Source organism: Pleurodeles waltl, chromosome 4_2 (assembly GCF_031143425.1).
Source record: "Pleurodeles waltl isolate 20211129_DDA chromosome 4_2, aPleWal1.hap1.20221129, whole genome shotgun sequence".
NCBI classification, from domain to species: Eukaryota; Metazoa; Chordata; class Amphibia; order Caudata; family Salamandridae; genus Pleurodeles; species Pleurodeles waltl.
Window position 1 is genome coordinate 665,949,221 of NC_090443.1, and position 24,095 is coordinate 665,973,315.

Genomic DNA, 24,095 nt, shown 5'->3' on the forward strand with positions numbered 1-24,095 from the left:
TCGTTTGTGAAAGACATGCATAGGTCATGCCTTTTCCGGTGTTTAGCCCACCTCCACAGCACCGGCAAAGTACCAAAAACATACGAGGCTCGATGTTTTCACCCTGGATTCCGGACTACTTTATCTGTTTATTTTCCATGCAGTGTGATCGCGCTGCATTTTACATAGCCCGTTCGTGCTGCGTTTTTTTTTTGCTTTACAACGCTAATAGCTCTAACTCGAACAAATGCGAACCCGTTGCATTGAAAATGTTTGTTTAATTTGTAATTACTGAGATGCTTATCATTACGATTATACGTGTAGTTCAAATGATTACTACAAGAATAGCACGAAATAAATTTCAATAAAAACCTGAACTATCATTAAAAATGTCAGCTGTACTTTCCGGTAGGGAGAGAGGAGAAATGCAAATTTAAAACTTTGCCAAAATGCGTGTGATTAAATTGCATTTGGCAGCTTCCTTATAAGCATGAAGATTTGTCATAGGTAACGGGGATAATATCACTAAAGCGAAGTGTATGTACAAGCAATAATCGAGACTTGCATCATCAGCATCCTCAGATTGTGAGACACCCGTGTTTTCTTGGACTATTGTTATATACACTAGGTACAAGTAACCAATTTAAATGTGTTAAAAACATTAATTTTCTTACATATTAATTCAGTTACTTTTTGTAGGATCGAACTGCATTTGGCTCAAGAACATCAATCAAAGATTACACTATGTATATCGTACATTCACGTTTGTGAATTTAAGATTATATTCTAACGTTTTCTTGACACATATCTCCAAAGTCCTGAGATTCTGAAAATATTTAAATCCTGAGTTGTAGTCATGGCATGCTGATGAGTGAAAACATTAAAAAATAGATTTTGTTCACTGTGTATTATAATTATATCAATACATATAGGCCATCATTACAACCCTGGCGGTCAAAGACCGTCAGGGCTGTTTTGTCGGAAGCACTGCCAACAGGCTGACGGTGCTTTCCTTGGAATTACGACCACGGCGGAAGCGCCACGGACGTACCGCCGGGACCGGCGGTTTCCCACCACGTTGGTCCCGGCGGTGGTAATCCCACAGGGCACCTCTGCTTGCAGCACTGCCCAGGAGATTACGAGTCCCCCTCCCGCCAGCCTTTTCATGGCGGTATGAACCACCATGAAAAGGCTGGTGGAAAGGGGAGTCGCGGGGCTCCCTGCCACGGCCCCATGGAGCTTTTCACTGTCTGCATAGCAGACAGTGAAAAGCGCAACGGGTGCAACTGCACCCGTCGCACTGCCGCAACACCGCCAGCTCCATTTGGAGCCGGCTCCCGTGTTGCTGCCGACATCCCCGCTGGGCCGGCGGGCAGAAACCTAGTTTCCGCCCGCCGGCCCAGCGGGGATCTCCAAATGGCGACTGCGGGAGTGCTGCCGCATTGGCGGCTGCGCGGCGGATACAACTTGGAGGGCGGCAGTTGCCGCCCACCAAAGTTGTAATGAGGGCCATAATCTCCTAAAGAACGATTGAACATATTATGAAATGTGTTTAGTTAGTTTCATCTACCCTTGTCCCAATTCGTTTTTGGAAAATGCTGTATATAATGGCTGGTTATAAACTACTCAATGAAAATAACAATTCAGTGGAATTTAGATGTTGGTTAATCATGTTAAAGACATACACTGTAATTGAATATGTAATGTATTTGGCAGAACCAAAACAATTAAAACGTCAAAACATAACACATTAAACATCCAAATACCTCTTTCTAAAAATAGAGAAAATTGTAATGAGAACAACAACACTAATATTTTAAAAATCCAATAAAGAGAACCATTGAAATGATTTGTTATGGTTGTAGCGAAAAAAGTGGGAAGAAAAAGTAAAACACGAATCAAAGTCGCTGTTCACAGGTATACAGGGCCTACGTGTGGTTTACAGTGACCGCAATGGAGCAATGGTCAGATACACCAAGCAGGTCATGCCAGTTAAAGATTTTAACTCCGGACTTAGTTTCCGAAATAGAAGTCAAAGTCATCCAGCATGGAAAAGTTACAAGTGGAAAGAGGCAAAGACCTCTTGAAGTCGACTATCCATTAGATGTCCTCTTGAAGCTTATGGTTTTGATGGGAAAAGTTCAGAGTGGGAAAATGAAAATGTTGTGCTTGTTGGAGTCCTCTTGTCAGTCAAATAGTTTTTGCACCTTCAGATGCTCATGATTTCTATATTTGGAGTTAGGGTCTGATTAGGAATTCAGGGGTTGAACTGCCAGAACACCTATACGTTGGTGGGAAGGCGGACGTCAAGCAGGCTGCCTCACCACCATCTTATTGGGATATTTATGCCGGGCTTACCGGCAAAAATGTCGTATTTCAATGTTTCCACCGGGCTGACTGGTTGAAACTGTGTGGCAGCATTTGCCTCGGCTTCCCAATTCCGTCGCACATAGCACCCTCGGAACGGACCCTGCACTGTGCATGACATGGTTGTGGGCAGTGCAGGTGGCCCCAACTCTGCCTTTCCACCAGCCTTTTCATGGCAGGGACAATGCTACAAGCTGGCTGGCAGAAAGGAAAGTCGTGATCAGCACAGCAGTGTCGAACTCAGCACCAGTGTGGCTGACCACGACTTTCAATGCCGCCAACCCTTCGGGATCCAACTGGCAGGGTCGTAATCTAGCAGTCGCACCACCAGGATTAAGGTGGTCGGACTGTCACCACATGTTTGGCAGTCTTAGGACCACCAAACTCATAATCAAGCCCTTAGTTTCCTTTTTAGAGTTCAAAATCCCCCAGTAGGTCAGGCCTGAAACCTGTGCCCAACAACATCATCTCCAACTCAGACATCTTTGGTGAAAGGTTCAGCTGAAGCTTCAGAGCTCCTAGAAGTCTAAAAATGATCTAGGTCTCAACTTTTTAGACTTTTTGGAGCAGTTATTCTTGGTATCTTCTAAGGCTGTCCATGATCTCGGAAACAGCACTTAGGTACCAAGAATTACTCCAGCAGAGGCCACCAGTAGAGTCCAGTCCAGCTCCAAATGCTACTGCTCAGCTTATCAGTCCAGGAAAAAGATGTCTTACAGCTTGTTGTATCAAAGTAGCCACACAGGATTAGCCAATTAACCCTTGGAGTCCACTTTGCAGTCATGTATACAAATGTGAAGTAGACCCAGCATCTCAGGTTTCCACACAGGTGATAAACAGCAGATTCAGTTCTCTTCTGATCTTCCACAGATGTGTTGTGATGATCTTCTCATTTTTGCAGCACATCCTTTTTGCCTTGCTGCAAACTATCATACATTGCACTGTTTGGAGTCAAATCTAATATCGCAGCACCCTTCTGTCCTTTGGGTGGCTGGTATCTCAGGCATTGGTATGTCTAGGGAAATGAGCAAACTCTTCCTCCTCAACTGCACCAAACTGGTTCTAGGATCTTCACACCCTCCTACTGGACTGGTGCCAAACTACCTACAGTTGGCCCAAGGAGCAAACCTTCTCTTTCCGAGGTATATCTTTGAACTTAACTATGGATGGGCAGACCTCACCCTTGCCCTGTTCAAGTTAGTGAACTCCCTGAAGCTTATCCAGCTGCACTTCTTGAGCTGCGTCACAAACCTCATACCAAGGATCTTAGTCCTGAGAAAGGCCCCAGAACCAGAGGTGCCAATAGTGAGGACAGAAACATGTGGATTGAATCCAGGAATCTTGGAACAATAATACTTGAAATATATTCCTGTGGGTATCAATATGGAAATTTGCAGCCACATTAGGATCCTCTACATATCTTGCCACCAGGTGAATCCACAATTACCACCTAACTACTCTCAATTAGGTCAATAAAACCCACCTGCCCCTCTACAACAATGGTCAGGTGGATGTAAACAACCCTATTATAAATGTTTCAGAAATGAGAAGACAAATTTACCTGGCTTAAACTGACCATCAGATCTGTTGGGAGGTATTTATGTTTTTTTTTTACTCTGTTTGTGAGAGTCTTGTTGGTGACTGGTAAACAGGAAAGGGCTAGAAATAGTGGATCATTAATAAGAATTTAAAACACACATTAGACAGAGTTTTTGTGATATGCATTACAGAAAAATAATTCCCTTGGGATTTTGAGGTGCAGACTCTGACTCTATTGTCTGAATATATGTACTAATTAAGGAGTTAGAGAAACGTGTATGTTTGTTGTTGACCCCCATTCGTGTTTGCAGAATCTCCAAAACAAATTTGGATGGGTGCTGTTGACTCATGTTGAAATTTCAAATCATACAGCAAAATGGAATTGGAAAGTCTGTGACACAGCTGTCTAAGTACTATGCACATTCAATTGCTCAATAAATGTATAGGACTGAGTATCTTCATACAATTAGTGATCAAGTCTTGTTTACCATTAGGTGTCCAATACGTTTTTTAAATTTAAACTGCCTAAAATAGGGGGACTTTATTAGTGTGTTTGAAAGAAAAGGTCAGATTGTTGAAATAAAATAATCAGTGGTTTCATATTCACAGTGAACTAAGCATGCTGAAGGAAAGATGCTAACAATACTGATCTGATGTTTCACTATTGACACCAGGATCACACCTGAATTAATTAGAAAGAAAGTGGACTTAGCGGGACCTGTGGCCCCACACGTGCTGAGTAACACTGTCGGCCCATTCTCCATAGGGTCGTTGCTTGGTCATTTAGTGAATCAAGTATTAAAAGGGCCTACATGAAAGATCTATTTTTCCATTTTACTAAATGGTCCAATTGTTGGAAAACCATTGAAAGTGTGATTAATAGATTCTCATTTTCGGCTTATGGTTACAAAACAGTTAAACTCAGAAGCCTGGACTGCAGTATATAGTGGACTGCATTCTATATGTATATCTATAAATTAATTACCCAGTGGTGATTGTCACTGTACAGTAATAGTTAAGTCAGAGTTTCCATAGGAAGAGCATTTTTTGCAACAATAACTTTGGAGCCATTTGGCAAATTTTCACAAGTCTTTCCCAAAAAATGTTCATCTATCTCAGCTCCTTCCTGGTAATTTTTAGGGTGAAATATCAAAAGGGAATAAGAAAAAATTAGGACCTAAAACACATTTTCCCATTCGCATAATTTTAGACAGTGCTACAGCCAAAACGACTGAACAGAATTACACCAAATTTAGCAGAATGATAGATCTTTACTCAGAAAAGTACTTTTTGTGATTTGGTTTAAATCTGTTTAGTAGTTCAGTAAGGTTTGAGAAATTAAGGGTCAAAATGTATATATTTATTGGCAGTTGGTCCTGCAAGATTTCCACCTGAGTCCCACAAGATAGTAAAATTAAAGAATAAAGGGTTTCGATTGGCCAAAGGAGCCTCTTTTCTACTGTCAGCCATTTGGCTCCTGTAGATGAGAGACTGCTCCCTTGAAAGTCCATGCTTTGATTGGCTGGCTGCAACAGTTTCAGAAATGTTGCAGCTGCTATTACAGGCCATGTGGACTCAGTCCCACCGTTCGGGACAGACTCAAAAACAATGAACTGCTTTCAGGCTGCGCAAATCTCTTTAAGAAGAGCTTTGCACGGCACTACCAATACAATATGAAGCCTCATTATGTGGGCTAGCCCCCCTACTTCCAGTCTGTGCTCAGTGTGCAAGATGTGCATACAGCCCACTCCCTTCAGCGACCTAAGCCGCATTAGATGGGCAAGCCCCTACCATGCCCAATCTGTGTAGGTGAGTAGAATATGCACAGAGCCCACTCCCTCCAACCACAGAAATGCTATTACATGGGCAAACCCGTACTACACACAGTCAGTGCTTAGTGTGCAGACTGTGTGTGGAACAGACTCCCTCCAGAGACCTAAGCCCCATTATGTGGGTAACTCCCTAATATGCACAGTAAGCACTCAGTGTGCCGTATGTGGATAAATCCGCTCCCTCCAGGGATCCAAGCCCCATTAGGTGGGTAACTCTACTATGCATAGTCAGCGCTCAGGAAGCAGACTGTGATTAGAGCCCACTCCATCCAGCGACACAAGTCCCATTAGGTGCACAAGACCGTACTGTGAATGATTCAAGTTCCTTTAGGTGGACAAGCCACTACTAAGCACAGTCTGTACTCAGTAAGCAGACTGTGCATAGAGCCCATTCCATCCAGAGGCCCAGGCCTCATTAGGTAGGCAATTCAAGATGCCCAATAGTATTAGCCGTCACCAATGTAGTACTGAGATTCACCTGTGTGAAACTAAATCCTAAAGAACTGCTGAAAAGCAGTCCTTGTCGTCTTTGACAGCTTCAGACAGTCTACGTATTTAACCAATAGCTTTTTACATGACATTTTTGCTTTTAACATTTGGATTAGAGGGCTAAAAATGCCTAATATGATGAGCGATATTGGCTAATTTGTCTCAGATTTTTTAGATTTAAAACGAAATTTCACAGTTGACATGCCTGCTCTTAGTAAGTTTGTTGTGATGTTGGACATGTAGATTACAGGTTTGGTTCTGTGCAGACACACCATTCTACACGGACACCTGGTAAAAAAAAAACTGTTATTCATGTTGAAACATACCTTTATAAAGGAGTAACCCATTCCGTTGTCAGTGATGGTAAGCCCAAGAGCATCCTCGGATTTCAGAACATCCACTTCCTTCTTAATTCCTTTTACGTGCGCAAAAATAAAATCTTCAAGCCCAATTTGTCCGCCCAATAGTTTGTCCATGTCAATTTTATGTGTATTTAAGGTGCAAAATAATATCTGAAATAGAATTAAAGAGAAAATGCATTTTTACAGTTTGATGTTCTAGGGACATAGTGACAAAGGTTATTATTCTCACGCTGATACTCTTGGAACAGGTATGTGGCACAAATATTATCTAATGCAACACTGCAGATCAAACTTAAAATACTAATTAGGTAGAACTTCATGTGTGTACAAACTATTAGCATTGAGCATCTAATGGATATCGCATCGGAGTATGTCAACAAGCTGCGTATAGTATTTCAATCAAATCTCGGGTTCTCACTTCTCTGTGCCGTGTACTTATTAAAAATGCATCACTCTGTGTTTCACAAAGGATAGCTCATTGAAGAGCTATTTTATTGCCATGTGCATAAAGTAGTAATTCTTCAAAAATATGAATCATTAAAGCAGAAGTGTACACATTAGCCAAAAATTCTTATTCACGCAAATACATACATACACAGAGGGGCTGTGAAATCATATACAGTGTTTAATTTTTGATAAAATAAGGGCAGGGGCACGTTTTTCTAAGGGACCCAGGGCTGGATGCTGCCAAATGCGGCAGTTGCAGAATACCAGGCTGTCTAGTCTCGATCTCACCTCACAATTTTTTTCCAGGCCCTCACTTCTTGCCTCTTTATTTTTACTTTTGCATGTGCTTTTCTTTCCTGCTGTCTTGCTTTGACAATGTTTTCCTATCTTTCTCTTCCTCCTTATTGCTCTCTTTTCTGTCTTCTCTTTCTTGCTTTGAGTCAAAGTCTGATGAGTGCTGGTTTCCATCACCAGCAACCACTTGTTCAATGTGAAATTCAATCAGGTAGTGATCACTTCTTCTTTAGCATAATAAACGTGGGATGAGGTGTGAACCACCAGGTTCTGGACATCATTACCAAGAGGGGTGGCCCCTCTGCTATGGCAAGAAGCGTCGTCCCCCTGCTGAAAGGAGGAAGCAGGGAAGCAGAAAATTTAAATGATAATAAAAGCGTTTTTATTATAATTTTATTTTTCTGCTTAGGTAGAGCGGGTGGGGCCAGCATTCTCTGCATCATGAGGATGTGGGAGGACGGAGCACTAGGTGCACTCCAAGTGAGCATGCCGATTTGGCCAGCCATCCGAGGCCAGCCAAACTGACATGCGCACTGAGAACTCTCCACTCTACTGTGTTTCACAGCCGGGTGGAGACCAAGTGCAGGCTCCCACTGCATCCCTGAGTGGCATTTCAGCCCACTCAGGCCATTCCCTGTGCTTCTCTCATGCTGTGTAACAGCATGAAAAAAGCATCTGGATTGGGTGGAGGGTTAATTTTACTGATACATTAGTGGCATAGAAGTTAGCATAAGGTGACGTACGAACCTTCATTTAGAAGCCTAACAGAGAAATTAACGTGCAAATGTAAAATGTGCACATTAAAATTATGGTGGGCAATGTGGTCTCCATTTGTATTTGACATCACGTTTTAACATGAGGATATTGTGCATTTATATTCAAGTGAATTATCATGAAAAGTATTATCTTGAAAAAGAAACAGTAGAAATGAAGCATATTACGAGTATTAAATGATCATGAATTAATCATACTTATATTGAATTAAATTAATTTTATTAATGTGCGATACATATGTGAAGAAGAATAAATGCACATAAAATTGTCTTCTAAAATGTCGTAAATAATCTTTGCAGTAAAATAATTTGCTTTGCATTTATGATTTTGATTGTAAGGTGCGCATAGTTTTATATGTGTATTAATTTTATTAATGTGCATTTAGGCCTTCTTCGCAAAAGTAGGCCTGAAGATTCATTCTTGCAGCAGTAGAGGAAAATCATTTGCTTATTCTGTTCCCTCTGACTTGAATTTTCCCTAGGTTGCTGGCGTGATGTTGAATGTCCTATTGTATTGAAGTCAAAGAATATGTTTCAGTGTTAATTATGCAACAATATTTGTTCTACCTGTCGAACAAGACAGGAAAATGTTATTAATCTCATGTGAGAATTGTTTAGCTCATCTTGTGTAGCGTGAGAAAGGATCCAGAAGTAAAAAACAACTAGAAAATGTGATATTTTGGCAGAACTGTATGAAATCATTGAAATGACTCATTGCTTTCTCTGAGAAAATCTGGAATAGTTGCAAACTTGATGGTGTCAGCGACTACCTTAGGGTGCTGAATCTTGTGCATAAGATGAGCCCACCTGCAGGACCTAGAAGGTGATCGTTTTATTTGATGAAACTTCCTGTCTGCTGTCCTACGAGGAGAGGAATAACTAAATGTGATTTCTTGTTTCCTTTTCAGCTTAGATAATTATACCAGCATACAGTTATAGTGAGTTGCCTTACTTAGATGATTTTTCCATTTTTTTTTCTCTTTTCCTTTTTGCTTTTGCCTGCATGTGTTAGCCCATTCCCACCCATGCAAGTCAGAATTCGTGTTAGAGATAAGGATGGCCCATCTCTGAAATTGATTGCTAAAATTGTATTTTGATGATTTACTGATGTCACCATCATCTGCTTTGAAATCTGAAATTAATGTGCATGTTATAGTTCTGCTGATTTATGTCATTCTTTTGGAGTTTTTAACAGTATTTATGTTTAATAGGCTAAATCTCTTTAGAAGGTTTGGTCAGCCAATAGTATTCAAGTATGTTCATAACTTAGTTATGCACACCATATATTTTACATTGATTTTGGGATTGTAATAAAGCTTTGAAACTTTATTCATTTTGGAGTTTTGATTTAATGTTCAAATTGTTCATGGTGTCTAGAAGTGTTTCTGGTTTCTTATGTTATTGATCTGTGTTGTATGAGTCTGACTACTACACTCCTTGGTGCGTCCAATGATTCAGTCAACTTCTGATGGTGGGATAAGGTGTGGTGTCTCACCAGAGCGCTTGTGATTTCTGAACCCGAAGCGGGAAGAAGACCTCTGCGAGTGTGCCAGCAGGAGGAAAGCAGAAACATAGAGGAGGTGGGAGCAGCGGAGGCGAGGTGGCACAGCGCTGCAGGTAAGTGATCTTTTTATTATTATTATTGGCCCCTCCCCTCCATGTGCTGCCCCACCAGCCCTTCTTACCAGCAGCACCCCTGAGTACCAAGCCTCCCAAATGCTGAACTAAAATAATCTTTATTCGAAACGCACCATCCGAGCCTCTGTTTTAAACAGAACAGGGACATATGTTGACTTGGAACTGACTAAATGGCTCTCCTCTTTCTTTCCACAAGTCACACAGCCAGTTCGCTGGGTACAAAGGGCCATATTTCTACTTTTCGACGCACAACTGCGGCAACGCAGTTGTGCGTCAAAAAATCTAACGCCATTCTGAAGCGCCATGCGGGCGCCGTATTTATTCAATGACGTTAGCCGGCGTTAGCCGGCGGAGCTGCCTGTTGTGCGTCAAAAAAAATGACGTACACCAGGCAGCACCGGCGTAGGGGAATATGGAGATTGGGCGCCAAAAAATGGGGCAAGTCAGGCTGAGGCAAAATTTTCGCCTCAACCCGGTTTGCGCCATTTTTTTTTACTCCCAACCCCCATTGAAATGACTCCTGTCTTAGCAAAGACAGGAGTCATGCCCCCTTGCCCAATGGCCATGCCCAGGGGACTTCTGTCCCCTGGGCATGGTCATTGGGCATAGTGGCATGTAGGGGGGCACAAATCAGGCCCCCCATGCCACAAAAAAAAGAAAAAAAAATGACTTACCTGAACTTACCTTATGTTCCCTGGGATGGGTCCCTCCATCCTTAGGTGTCCTCCTGGGGTGGGCAAGGGTGACAGGGGGGGTCCCTGGGGGCATGGGAGGGCACCTCTGGGCTCCTTCCGAGCCCACAGGTCCCTTAACGCCTGCCCTGACCAGGCGCTAAAAAACGACGCAAAAGCAGCTGGACGTCATTTTTTTTGACCCGTCCACTCCCGGGAGTGTAAATATACGGCGCACATGCCTCGGAGTCAATTTTTTAGACGGGAACGCCTACCTTGCATATCATTAACGCAAAGTAGGTGTCCATGCAAAAAAATGACGCAAACTCCATGGACTTTGGCGCTAGACACGTCTTACGCCAGAGTATAAATATGGAGTTCGTTTTGCGTCGAATTTGCGTTAAAAAAAACGACGCAAATCCGGCGCAAACGGAGTATAAATATGGCCCAAAGTGTCAGCTGACTGAAATGACCATGACCCTCTAGAACAGCAGATCCAGCAGAGATAGCTTGATATCACCGGAAGCAGAGCTCAAGTGGCAAGCCATAAGTTTGTTAACAATTAGTCTGTTAATTAAATTATTAATGAATATTCATGTATTATGAGTGTTGAATTTGCATAGAAATGTAATAATGTAGGAAGAAATAATGCACGCATTTGAAGGTGTGCCCACGTGAGTGGCTGCAAATGTTCACGAAGTATACTTATTAATAGCTTATTAATATGAAATGTAGCGCTCATGTTTGATTAATGTAGCAATATGTCATATTGAGGGGTATGAATTATGTATTAGCTTTATTAATTGTAGGCCTTAACTTAGCAAGGTCTTGGCCTAGTTGCACCGCCCCATGTCAAGCTACATTTCTTAGGCGTTTAGTAAAATGGCTTTTTAGAGAATTAAATTATGATTTTCCACTGTGCTGACCGAATGCTTGTAGCTAAAATCCGTTCTCATGAGAACTGCTTGCTAGGAGATGATGTACTCGCTAATGCAACACTGTAAATGTAATGTGTGTGAGACTGACTTTCTCAGGAGAAAACAAAGACTACACTGACTGGAATATAAGCTGAAACAATATTGTTACCTGACGAGCTGGATGATGAGGACATCACGAAAAGAGCCAATCACCGATATGTGAACCATGCACTAGTAGAAATGTAGATTTGGAGGTTTAGTTTTATTGGACAAAGTATGAACAGGTGATCCTTTGACCAATAGGGACTTGGGAAGTAGTTTTAGGAAATCTAACTTAGCCAGACTGCACAGAGAGGAGATACCGCCATTATTTTCTTGACCGTCTTGAGAAGAGCCGTGCTTGACTTTAGTGCTTAACGACTTTGCCATTTCTGAACTTTGATGCTGAATCCTGATGCCTAACTGACCAGACTGATGTCCTGAAGATGAAGACTGTCACTGCTTGCTGATCCCAACTGAGGATAGGTATATTGACTATGATACTGTTTGCTATGTCTATTTGCTTTTGTTTCTAGGTACCAACCACTATTTTGATAGAGCCATAGTTAAATGTTTTCCGAATTTGTGTTCAATAAATTGTTTTGCATGAAGCCCAAACATGCTATGCCAATCTGATGTTAGTAAGATCTCACTGATGAAGTTTGCTACATGAAATAACAGCTGATGTCTTTTCTTTGCTGAACCTAAATGTATTTAATATTGTTTGCACAGTTATTCTTGTTATTAATTTGCACTGTAAATTTTGAATGTGTAGTAGCTCAAGCTTTGATTAGATTGCCATTCTTTTGTCGCTTCGGTCAGCCAGTGTTGTTTATGTATCTTTATCATTTAATTTTGAGAATGAGTTACATGACCTTAGCATTGTTAATATAGGGAAATAAACATTCTAACTTTAACATAAAAGGTTTGGTTATTCATGACTGCAAGGTTATGGTTTGTGACAATTACTGACTCCTATTGATTATTAATGTTATTGATTTTTATTGATTATTGATGTTAATGTTTCATTATTTGTTATTGATCGGTGTTGGTACGGGGTTTATATGGTGGGAACTTCTTAAGCATAGTCAAAAGGTTTATCGATCTAATTGCGTCCCCTTATAAGTTTACTTATTAAGGTCAGACATGCTAACAAGTTCCATTCTGTTTTTATCCACCTCATTCTCACTTGCAACACCATCAACTACAGCATCTTCCACATCACAATTGTTTTCTTTCTGTTCACTGCTGAACTTGAAATTTCCTGAAAGAACACGCTCTGTTCTACATTTCCCGTTCTGCTAACACAAGTGTGAGATCTGGTTGGAGAATTCCCAGAGCAGTCAGAGGATATCTGGCTCTAATTATGATAATTGAAGTCACTTACTTATGATGTCCTGGGGCCACAATAACACTGGTCCCAAAATAGAATGACCACGTATTCCCTTTTAGGACCTAACTGACTCAGAAGAAACAAAAGAGAAGTTCAAATCTCACTCAAGGAGATGATGTGGAACAGACAATCAAAATCAATAGGATTCTAAAATACTCCTCAATAACTGGTTGCCCAGTCAGTGCTTTAATGTAGAAAATAAAAATATATTAATACATAAAAGAATAAGGTGTGCATAAAATAGCGATCATCAAAGAAAAATAGAATTCTCTTGCTCCTTCCTGGCCAGAGATATGACACAAAACACTACTGTAGCATGTACGCACTAAGGCCCATATTTATACTTTTTTTCCACTGCATTTGTTACATTTTTTGGCGCAAATGTGGCCTACAATATAATTGTATTTTGTAAGTTTCCGCTGCTTTTGCATAAAAAAATGACGCAAATGCAGTGCAAAAAAAGTATAAATATGGGCCTAAGTTCTATAAAAAGATTTTCAAAAGATTTCATGTGGGTGGTCTTTGGCCAGCCTTATCCAATGAAAGGTGTTTACAGAACCCAACAATGAATCTTCAGAATATTAGAGACAGCAACTATCCTTGCAACCTCTTCTAACTACCACTCTGAAGCTCCAAGTCAGGAGGTGAAAATGAAATAAACTCAAGAGTGAGCATTAGAGTGTGCACACAGACTTGTTACTGAATGGTGAAGGGACAAAGGAGGCTCACCCTCTTGATGGGGACAACACTTCCGTTTGTCTCCATTAGGGATGTGACAGCAGAGGCTGACAGCAGACATCCTGAACAGAGGGCCGATGCTGACTCCATGTCTTTGAATATTGTGGTCTAATGACAGCTTCCACCGCACATGAATTTCTCACTCAGCTGGGCTCTAAACTTTGCTGACAGGCAGGCTCTTCTCCTGAAAGATGCAGCCAGTAACTGCTCCACTGACAGGCAAGTCTCACTTTACAGAGCTTGGTAACAGCTGCACTTCTCTCACGATCTGGGCCTGGGTTTAGTCCCAGCATGAAAAGTGTATATATTGCTGGCTCATTGTTCTTTTCAACATCATCATGATATATGGCGCCTTACATTTGAAAGATGAAGCCATACAACTGCAGCTTTCAAAACTGGGAGTCCCCTTATTCTCAAAAAAAGGCATGGTTAGGTCATGATTTGCTGTCTTCCCTCCAGGGCTGGTATGGGCTGGTCCAGGAGGAATGTATCTTGGGCCAAGATAGGGGGTGAAATTCTTCAGTGATGCCAATTAATGGCATGAAAAGTAGTTGAAGAACCTGTGGCTTTTTAAAAGGCTAAAGGATCAAACTCTCGACCCAAAGAAACAACTATCTTGGGGGAAGAGGAAAAGGAATACAAATGTTCAGGCCTCAATTCCTAGCATGGTACTTTGCAGTCATCACACAAACCCAACCACAATTTGAACAGCACTCACACGCACACAGAGTCCCATTGGATCCCATTGTGCACTCAGCCAACCACGATTGCAAGCTACACCCACATATAAATGTACACACACTTTTAACACATGTACATGCACCCACAAATGTCCATGATAAGATGGAGAGAAAGGGTCATTGCTAGGGGTGTCTGTACAAACTTTTTAGTTGGGAATAACAAGTAGTCAATTCCCCCACAGGAGCACAGGTAAAAAGGCATGTTTCCTTGCTACGATCACGTCACCATCAAAATCAGCCTCAGTGAGCTTGGGCAGAGAGGACAGTGACCGTGCTCTAAAGGTGATGTGCTCTTTTGGGGGGGCACTCAAACTCAGAGCCTAGATTTGGGGTCTCATATCATAAAATTGGGAGTGGGCTTGCATGACTGACAAGCTCATGGGTGAAACCTAATAGTGTGAAACTGAGCATAGATATATTTGGCCTCATTACAGTTTTGGCAGTTTTGGGGCAAGACTACCATGCGAAATGGTGCCACCATACTGCCAGTGGTGGCAGTACAGCGTCAACCGTATTACAAGTCACAAAGAAGCAAACACCCAAATCCAGCCACAAAAACAACACTGCCAGGCTGATCTACTGCGAAAGAGTGATCTACTGTGAAAGAGTGACTAACTAACCGCCGTCCCTAACACACCAACAACGTTCCGACCACCTCATTACGAGACAGTTCCCAGCACAGTGGCACTTGCACAGTGGTAAACCATTAGTGGTTAGCACCGTCACTGTACAAAAAGGTACCACCAATAGTAGCCCATACCACATTGGACAGTTCGAATCCCCCACACCTGAAACACATACACACACCTCATGACGGAAATATAAAAAAAACACACCCACAATTTCTTGCGAATCCCACAACCAGCCACTGAGGCACAAGCCACAAAGCAAAACCCATACACTATGAACACCTTCAACACTGCACACTAAGCACATACCATCACCCACCTGCACCCACTTACACACACCACCAATCCCCCCAAACTGCATCCTACCCTCACAGCACCCCCCTCAACAACTTGTCATGCCAGAAGCACCCACGGTTCACCAACAACGAGCTACGGGCCATGGTGGATGAGATCATCAGAGTAGAGCCACAAGTAATGGGAGCCCAAGTACAGCAAACAGCCTTGGCCAGGAAAACTGAGTTATGGCAGAGGATCGTCGACAGGGTCAACTCAGTTGGCACCTATCCACACACATGGGAGGAAGAGGTGGAACAACCGCAGGAGGAAGGTCCGTTCTATGGCGGCCAGGCACAAGATCGCCCTGTAGAAGACTGGCAGTGGGCCCCCACCTCCTCCCCTTGTGTTGACATCCTGGGAGGAGAAGGTCCTGGACATCAGGCTTTGGAGGGCCTGACTGGTATCATTGGAGGTCTTGACTCTTGTAAGTCATTCAATTCACCCCCAAGGCCCCAAACAATTCTATCCAGCATGCCTCCCCACCACTCCTCAATCCAACCCATCACACACCACTCCACCCCTCCCAATCACTGTGTACCTCTTGCATGCATGCCGAACCACCCCTGTCCCACCATCCCCATACACTACCCCATGCACTGATAAAAATCACAATGTGGAGAACCACAACTCCCACAATGCATCAATCCTCACACAGCAAACAAATCACAGTCTTACATCAAAGTGGCATAGCTGTATGGGCAACCATACTACAGACCACTCCTACTGGTTGCCACAACAGCGTCCCAACATATGGCAATGACATCAGTGCCAACCACCACCACAACCCACTAGGGCACAGGTAACCATAGCACAATCCCCATATCCAAATCAATATCTGCAATGCTGCTGCTGCTGTCAATGGCATCACTGGGAAGCAAGTCGGGCCACTGCATTCACCACACCATGGAAATGACTACTACACATCCACATACAAAATCTTCACCTTTCCATCCACAGGTGACCCTGCCACTGCCACCCTGCAGAGGAGACCAGGGTCAGACAGCCCTCACCATGATGAAGGCCCAAGTGGATGTCTGGATGGGGTCGACTTGCCTGGGCCATCTGGGAGGACTGGTTAGTCCACACCCAGCAGCCCAACTGTGGACAAACTGGACAGTCCCTCCCATGTGCCTACAAAACCTCAGTCATCCTCTCCTCCACAAACCTGTGCCTCAGGGACCTCTCAATCAGAAGTGTGCAGTAGAGGGGCCAGTGTCTAGGGCACACACCCCAGACAACAAACAGCCTGGGGCCACTGGGAGTGGACACACTGTGCCAGGGGCACAAGGGGGTAGGTGGGGTGGGAGGGATACCTTGGGCCAAGAGACGGGCCAGCAACAACACCAGACTGTCCTGGACGCCTTCACCCAAGTCCTGTGTGCATACCACCAAACCCAGGACACCATGGCCCAGATCCTCACCACTGTTCAGGAGACACAGAGACTGCAGACTGCACACTATCAGGAGGCCATGCAGCAGTGGCAGACCCACAATGCCACCATGGCCACCATAGCAGGGGTGCTGAAGGAACTCACCACCAACCAGCACCAGTCCACCTCCGACCTCCCTTCCAATGGCTACAACCCATCTGAGCTTTCCATGTCAGTTGGAGATAGTAGCATGGAGGCCCTGCCCCAGGACCCGCAGGATGCCAGCACCCCTCCACCTGTAACTGAGGAGCTCGCACACAAGCAAGGACATCCAACCAGGCATCCAGGCGGAACTGATGCCAAGACCAAAACCACTGCCAGGAAGTGACACTCTCCTGAACATTCTCCCCTGTATGTCACTGAGACACCCTGTTGACTGTCCACTGTCAAAACTCTGTTCTCCCACGGCCACCATACTGGACTGTGACTACCCACTGCTGACCTTTATTCTCTGCTGAACCCACCTGCCATGACCCCACTCTTCATCCCTTGAACTAGTACCTCCCAAATAAACACCATTGAGCACAGTTACTGTCTACGTCTGTATTTGTCATACAAAATTTCGTACAAAATATACAGCCATCACCTGTGCAACAGGCAAACCATTGTGATGCTAACATATGTGAGAGTGACAGAAGGGGGAACAACATGCAGCAACAAATACATGGGAGTGGGCAGTGGCGGGAGACATATATCAAGGGAGGCAACAGGTGAGGCATGGACCAGAGTGCACCACAACAATTCCCTGTAAATGGAAGAAGACACAAACACCAATCACTTAAGGAGTCACATATGCCTAGTCAGCACACATGCACTGTAAGTACAGGCAGCCAAGACTGAGATGGCAACACCAGTCCCCAAACATATGTTCATCACAAATCCACATACCCAAAACAGACCTCCCCAATGGTCCCTCCCCCCACACCAAACAGATCCAGACATGAGGCAGTTCCCACTGGCACATACAGTGATGTTCCACAACCCCCCAGTGTCAAACCCCAGGAGAGGATGTCATACAGAGGAATCCACCTAGTCAGAAAACATGGAGCACTGGATCTGCAAGTCCAGGCAACAATGGTCATGCACATAGAAGTCACTGGTGCAGCAACACAACAGCAGGTACAGAATGGCACTGACCTCTGCACAGTAAGGTACCAACTCATAGGCACATGTAACCCACTCCCCAATACACCCAGAGTCAGTGCTGTACCTAATCCAAACAGTGATTACAGACATCATGTAGCAGCATGGCACAAGGCAGACAGTTGCACAGGTCACATCCAAGACAATTGACACATACCTGTATCTCAGTGGAAGTATTGTCGTATCAGCTCTGCTCTGGAGTTTGATGCATCCTCATTATCATCCTCATCATAACTCCCCATTTCCCCTTCATCATTCACTGGTACAGGTGCCCCATCCTCTGCATCCAGCAATGGGACGTGAAGTCTGAGGGCCAGATTGCGTAGCATGCAGCAGGCAACAATGAACTGGCACACCTTCTGCAGTCAGAGATGTGGAGGCACCAAAATCTGGCCTTCAGCAGAGATGGGAGAGGGATGTGGGAGTAGGAACAGGTAGTTGGAGGGGGGAAGGAAGGAGTAGGAACACTGGATGCCATCAGTGAGGATGCCAGAGCCTGAAACGATCTCTGCAGGGCAGACATAGCACTATGAATGCCTTCCAGGAAGGCATTTGATTGCTGCATCTCGGATGCCAGTCCCTGGATGGCATTCATGATGGTTGTCTGCCCCACAGTGATGGACCTCAGGAGGTCAATAGCCTCCTCGTTGAGGGCAGCAGGGCTGACTGGGACAGGGGCAGAGGTGCCTGCGGCGAAGGAGATGCCCACCCTACTCAGTGAGTGGGCACGGGCAACTGGGTGGAGAGCTACAGGGTGGTCTTTGCTGGTAAGGAGGGTGGCAGACAAGGATGATGCAGGCATGGGCCCGGATGGGTCCGCCACCACCAGGGAGCTGCCATCTGAGGCGGAACCGGAAGATGTTGTGTCGATCCTGTCTCCCCTGTGGAACTCCCCTCGCCCTCCTTCCCACTAGTCTCCTCTGCTCCACTGGATTCAGTCTCCTGGGTTCCATGGGCTGCAGCTTCCCCACTCGCAGATGCCCCTTCTACTTCACCAGATGATGCTGATGCACACAAAGACAGAGGAGGAGAGGGAGGGAGGGAGAGTGGGAGACAGAGAGAGACAGGGTGCAATCGGTCAATGCCAGCACAACAGTCACAAACTGTAACTACAACATCCACGCCATGCCCTCAATCACACATGCTACAACACCATGGCCCCAACCACAGCAATGCACATTGTGTATCACTGATGGTGACACAGATGCAATTTTGTACATGATGCAATTTTGTACATGATACCCTCCACAGCTTCACAATACCTGGCCACTTCCCATACCTTCTGATACACACAATTCCTGGACTACCAACCCAATTGAATCCTACATGTGTATTTGGCGTGCCAACTAGGCCATACACAATTTGCACTGTGACATCTTGGATAACCTTACCTCACTACACAAACACTACCTGCCTATACATTGAGGGCTCTGCATTCACCCCTGATGCAGTGGTTGTCAAGAACATATCACAATGGCCTGACATCCCAGATGCAATGACCCTGTTGCCATGAGCTGCCAAGCTCATCTTGGTAGTGGGTGACAACACAGATACCACATTGGGGATAAGTGACCCTCAACTCACTGACTGCATGGCATGGTCACACATCTATGATAAATATAATTCCTGGCTATCTAATACCCATAGTGGACATGTATCTACCTAGCATCCGCGCTACATCCTTCCAATAGTGCACATCCTGAGCCACTAGGGCTACACATAATACAAGTGAGAGTGTGTACTCACCCCTTGTGGCTGCACTGCTGCTCTCAAGTACCCATCCACCTCAAGGTATGCCACCGTCAAAATACGGGACATAACGTGAATCAGGGTCTGACAGGCACCCCTCCCTCATTGGGAGGACGTCCCCAGCTGGGCCTCCGTGGTCTTCCCGGCCTAGCGACTCAGGTCCTCTCACCGCTTTCTGCAGTGGGTGCTCCGCCGAGCACTTGCTTGGAGATGGCAGGCCATATCCCCTTCTTCTGATGGGTGCTGACCTGCATGGGTGACACAGACAGAAGGACAAACTCATGTAGCGTCACAACACAGGGACAGCAGTGGACAACACACAACTCACTACCTACACGCAGGTTTCATCAATCCATGTATCCTATGACTCCTCACCCATGTCCATGCTCCAGTCACACTGCCTCGTCCCAAGGTCCCCGTCCCCATACGCACCACTCACAGACAGGACAGTGACATTGCACTCACCTGCTGCTCTGGTGCCCCATACAACTGTTCATACCAGGGTAGGACCCCGTCCACAAGCTTCTTCAATTCCTCCTGGGTGAAGGCTGGGGCCCTATCTCCTGTAAGACGTGCCATTTTGGCATCCAGAATCAGAACACAACCGCACACACAGGGGAGGTCTTCTGTGCATGAATGTCAGGAGTCAAGTGAGCCTGAGCACATGAAATGTCAGTCACAACCACAGCAGACATCACCATCACTGCCGGCGGTGATCAGCATTGGCTCCTGTCTCCCATAGGCAACACTATTAACCAATGAGGAGTTGCACAGTGGTAGGGACCGCCTACCGCCATGACGTATTACACCGGCGGGTGGGCTAACCTCTGTCTGTCTTGTAGATGCAGGACAGACGGCTGCCATTTTACATGTGCAATGTGCATTGAGAGTGCATTCTAGGTGTGTAATTGGTTTAGTAATGTAAGCTGTGCACAGCACAGCTACCTCCACACAGTCAATGGCGCACATCGTGATTTCTACTCCCTCCTATTCCTAGGTACTATGGAAGGGTGAGAATGAGGAATGCTCTGGTGTACAGTCACCTAATCGAACTTGCCACCCTGAAAGAGCGACAAGTCATTTAGACCTATCGTTCGAACCGTCAGACCATCATGGAGCTGGTGAGCCAGTCGAAGCCAGATCTGTTAGCTGCCAATCGTCATCTCAATGACATCCCTCCCATGGTACAGGTGTTGTCAGTCCTCCACTTCCTTGCCTCAGGGTTGTTCCAGATTACAGTGGCCTTGGCAGTAGGGATGTCACAGCCCATGTGCAGCAACGTCCTGAGGGACATACTATGGCCCATATTTATACTTTTTGACGCTAAACTGCGCTAACGCAGTTTAGCGTCAAAAAATTTAGCGCCGTCTAACGCCATTCTGAAGCGCCATGCGGGCGCCGTATTTATGGAATGGCGTTAGCCGGCGCAAGCAGACCGGCGCTGCCTGGTTTGCGTGGAAAAAAACCACGTAGACCAGGCAGCGCCGGCGTTGGGAAAAAATGACGTTAGGGCGTCTTAAAATGGGGCAAGTCAGGTTGAGGCAAAAAAATCGCCTCAACCCGATTTGCGCCATTTTTTTACGACGCCCAGACGCCATTTCATGACTCCTGTCTTAGTAAAGACAGGAGTCATGCCCCCTTGCCCAATGGCCATGCCCAGGGGACTTATGTCCCCTGGGCATGGTCATTGGGCATAGTGGCATGTAGGGGGGCACAAAAAAGGCCCCCCTATGCCACCAAAAAAAATTAAAAAATATGAAAAATTATACTTACCTGAACTTACCTGAATGTCCCTGGGGTGGGTCCCTCCATCCTTGGGTGTCCTCCTGGGGTGGGCAGGGGTGGCAGGGGGGTCCCTGGGGGCAGGGGAGGGCACCTGTGGGCTCATTTTGAGCCCACAGGCCCCTTAACGCCTACCCTGACCCAGGCGTTAAATAGTGGCGCAAATGCGGGGTTTTTTGACCCGCCACCTCCCGGGCGTGATTTTTGCCCGGGAGTATAAATACGACGCATTTGCGTCGCCGTCATTTTTTTAGACGGGAACGCCTTCCTTGAATCTCATTAACGCAAGGAAGGCGTTCACGCTAAAAAATGACGCTATTTGCCAATACTTTGGCGCTAGACGCGTCTAACGCCAAAGTATAAATATGGCGTTAGTTTTGCGCCGAATTTGCGTCGAAAAAAACGACGCAAATTCGGCGCAAACGGAGTATAAATACGGGCCTATGTGCCCTACTAAAACATCTACCCAGCTACATCAGGTTCCCCCAGCGTGCTGAATTGGCCACCGTTAAAGCTTCATTTCACAAATTGGCACATGTACCTCTTGTGATGGGGCCATTAATGGCACCCACATTGCTCTGGTGCCACCGACGAGGAGTGAACAAGTGTATAGGAACCGTAAAAACTTCCATTCCACCAATGTACAGGTTGTGTGTCTCTCTGACCAATACATCACACAAGTGACTGCAAAGTTCCTTGGTTCTGTCCATGACTAATACATTTTGGTGAACAGCACCGTCCCACACATGATGGAATCATATCAGAGGGAGCGGGCCTGCCTCATCTGTATGTATCCTTTCCGATGTGTGCCCCTCTGCTCTCAACACCCTTCACGACCTGCCCTATCCCACTCCTGGAATTGACATGACTCATACCTCTTTGCACACAGGTGACTCTGGCTATCCTAATCTTCCCTGGCTATTTACACCTGTGAGGCATCCGACTACAGCTGTTGAAAACAGTTTCAATGAGGCCCACGGTAGGATAAGACGGGTCATCACCCATCCAAGGCAAATTTTTATACCACCATGCATCCACATCAACATACCCGGATCACAAGGGCAAATACAAGCATCACAGGAGACACCACCGCCATGCACACACACAACAGACACACAACATCCACTCCCTACATGGACTCCCCCACCATCTCCCCCTCACAGTCACATCATCACTGACACCTGCAGTCACCACCTCATCAGTCCCAGATCCTGCCACATGTGCTCTCACTGCCACCGTCACCACAATATCACACCCCCACACATGCACCCATACACCACATGCACATGCACCACAACCGTCAAGACAGCCACATGCAGCATATCCACCCTACCTGCAGATACCAGCCCACAATTCACTCACAAATTCTCCTGTGCCTTCTCCCCCCTCCTCCCAGTACACTTAAATGCCCACACTCTCCCACCCAACAGTCACACAGCACACACATGTCATCCACCCAGGCACCTGCACCCAAGGCACCTCCATGTACACACCTCTCAACCATTCTCTCTGCCTCCACTCCCAAATGCCTTCCCCATGACCTACCTTCTGCCCCTAAGAAATGTTTCCATCAAGAGTTTTCCCTGTTCCTCCCCACTGGCTCAGTCCCTGTTCCACCCAAGCACCCTGCTACCCTTCCCAGATCCCTGCCTTCCACCCCACAATTCTCCTCTGGCTCTCACACGGCCCCTCCATCAACTGAGACCTCCACCCCCACAAAGTCAGCAGCTTCCCCTCCCAAACCGAAGCCAAAACACACTCCCTCCACATCGAAGCCTATGCGAAGGCCCACCTCCCTCCCAGCTAAACCAGTGCCTTTCAAGAGCAAGTCAAAGAAGCCCCCTCCAAATCCACCACCAAGGACCCCATATCCAAGTCCAGGACGAAGGACCCCCCACCAAGCCCAAACTGCAACCTCCCCCTCATCCCTGAGATGCCTGCATGCCCCATTGATGCCCCGGCCATGTGGAGGTCAGCACATAGCAGGCAGGAGTCAAGTTGGGGCGTTATTCCATGTCCAGTGTTCTTGGGGCACTGTGGGACATTTGGACTGGCCCTTTGGCCTATTGTACATAGTTTTGTTTTTAATACTTGTTCCGCTTTTACATCTCCACCTCACAAACATTGGTGGTAATGGTGACAACCGTCTAATGGCTTTCCTTTTACATGTATGTGTGGTGGATGTGTCATTTTGTGTGTGTGTGTTGTGTGTGCACTAATGTCCTTGCCTCCAGTGTATGCTAGGCTTACGGTTGGAGTCTTGTTCGGCGTCACTGGTCCTGGAGGTCAATGGCCTGCAGGAGCATTGGGAAGACTTGCAATGTGCGTGCCATGGCACATACGGATGTGCCTGTGTTCCTAAAGGTGAGTGTTCCCTTTTATGTTGCTCGTTTCCTCCAGGCTTTTTGTGGCAGTGAGACCGCCCCAGAAATCCTGCCGGTGTGCAACCTTGTAATACAGTCGTAGGAAACAGCCTGGCCGCCGGCCTGGAGAGGCCTTCCGCAGGCCACAGCGGTCCATCCACTGTGGCGGTCCAAACAGAAACTTCGCTGTGTTCTGCAGGTGTCTTCCCAGTACTCGTAATATGACAGTCTTCGCCACCAGGCCCATGGTGGTGGGACTGCCACCTCCACAGCGGCGGTCCACTGACCACCAACACCGTAATGAGGGCCATTAGCTTTTTTCACAACACCACTCCATTGTTCTTATTATACTACTTATTTGCATTTGTCAACTGCATCAAAATTGCCTTCTATACATTAAGGGGGTCATTTTGACCCCGGCGGGCGGCGGGCGCCGCCCGCCTGG

At 45.7% G+C, this 24,095-nt stretch overlaps 1 protein-coding gene across 1 annotated transcript in view; it reads right to left on the reverse strand.

The window, feature by feature from the left end:
- The window catches only part of GIPC2 (GIPC PDZ domain containing family member 2), a 611,603-nt gene that overhangs the window by 437,262 nt on the left and 150,246 nt on the right, over positions 1–24,095 (reverse strand). The window contains exon 2 of the mRNA XM_069232224.1: positions 6,533–6,718. Coding sequence (XP_069088325.1) covers positions 6,533–6,718 — 186 coding nt within the window. The remainder of the gene's footprint in view (positions 1–6,532; positions 6,719–24,095) is intronic.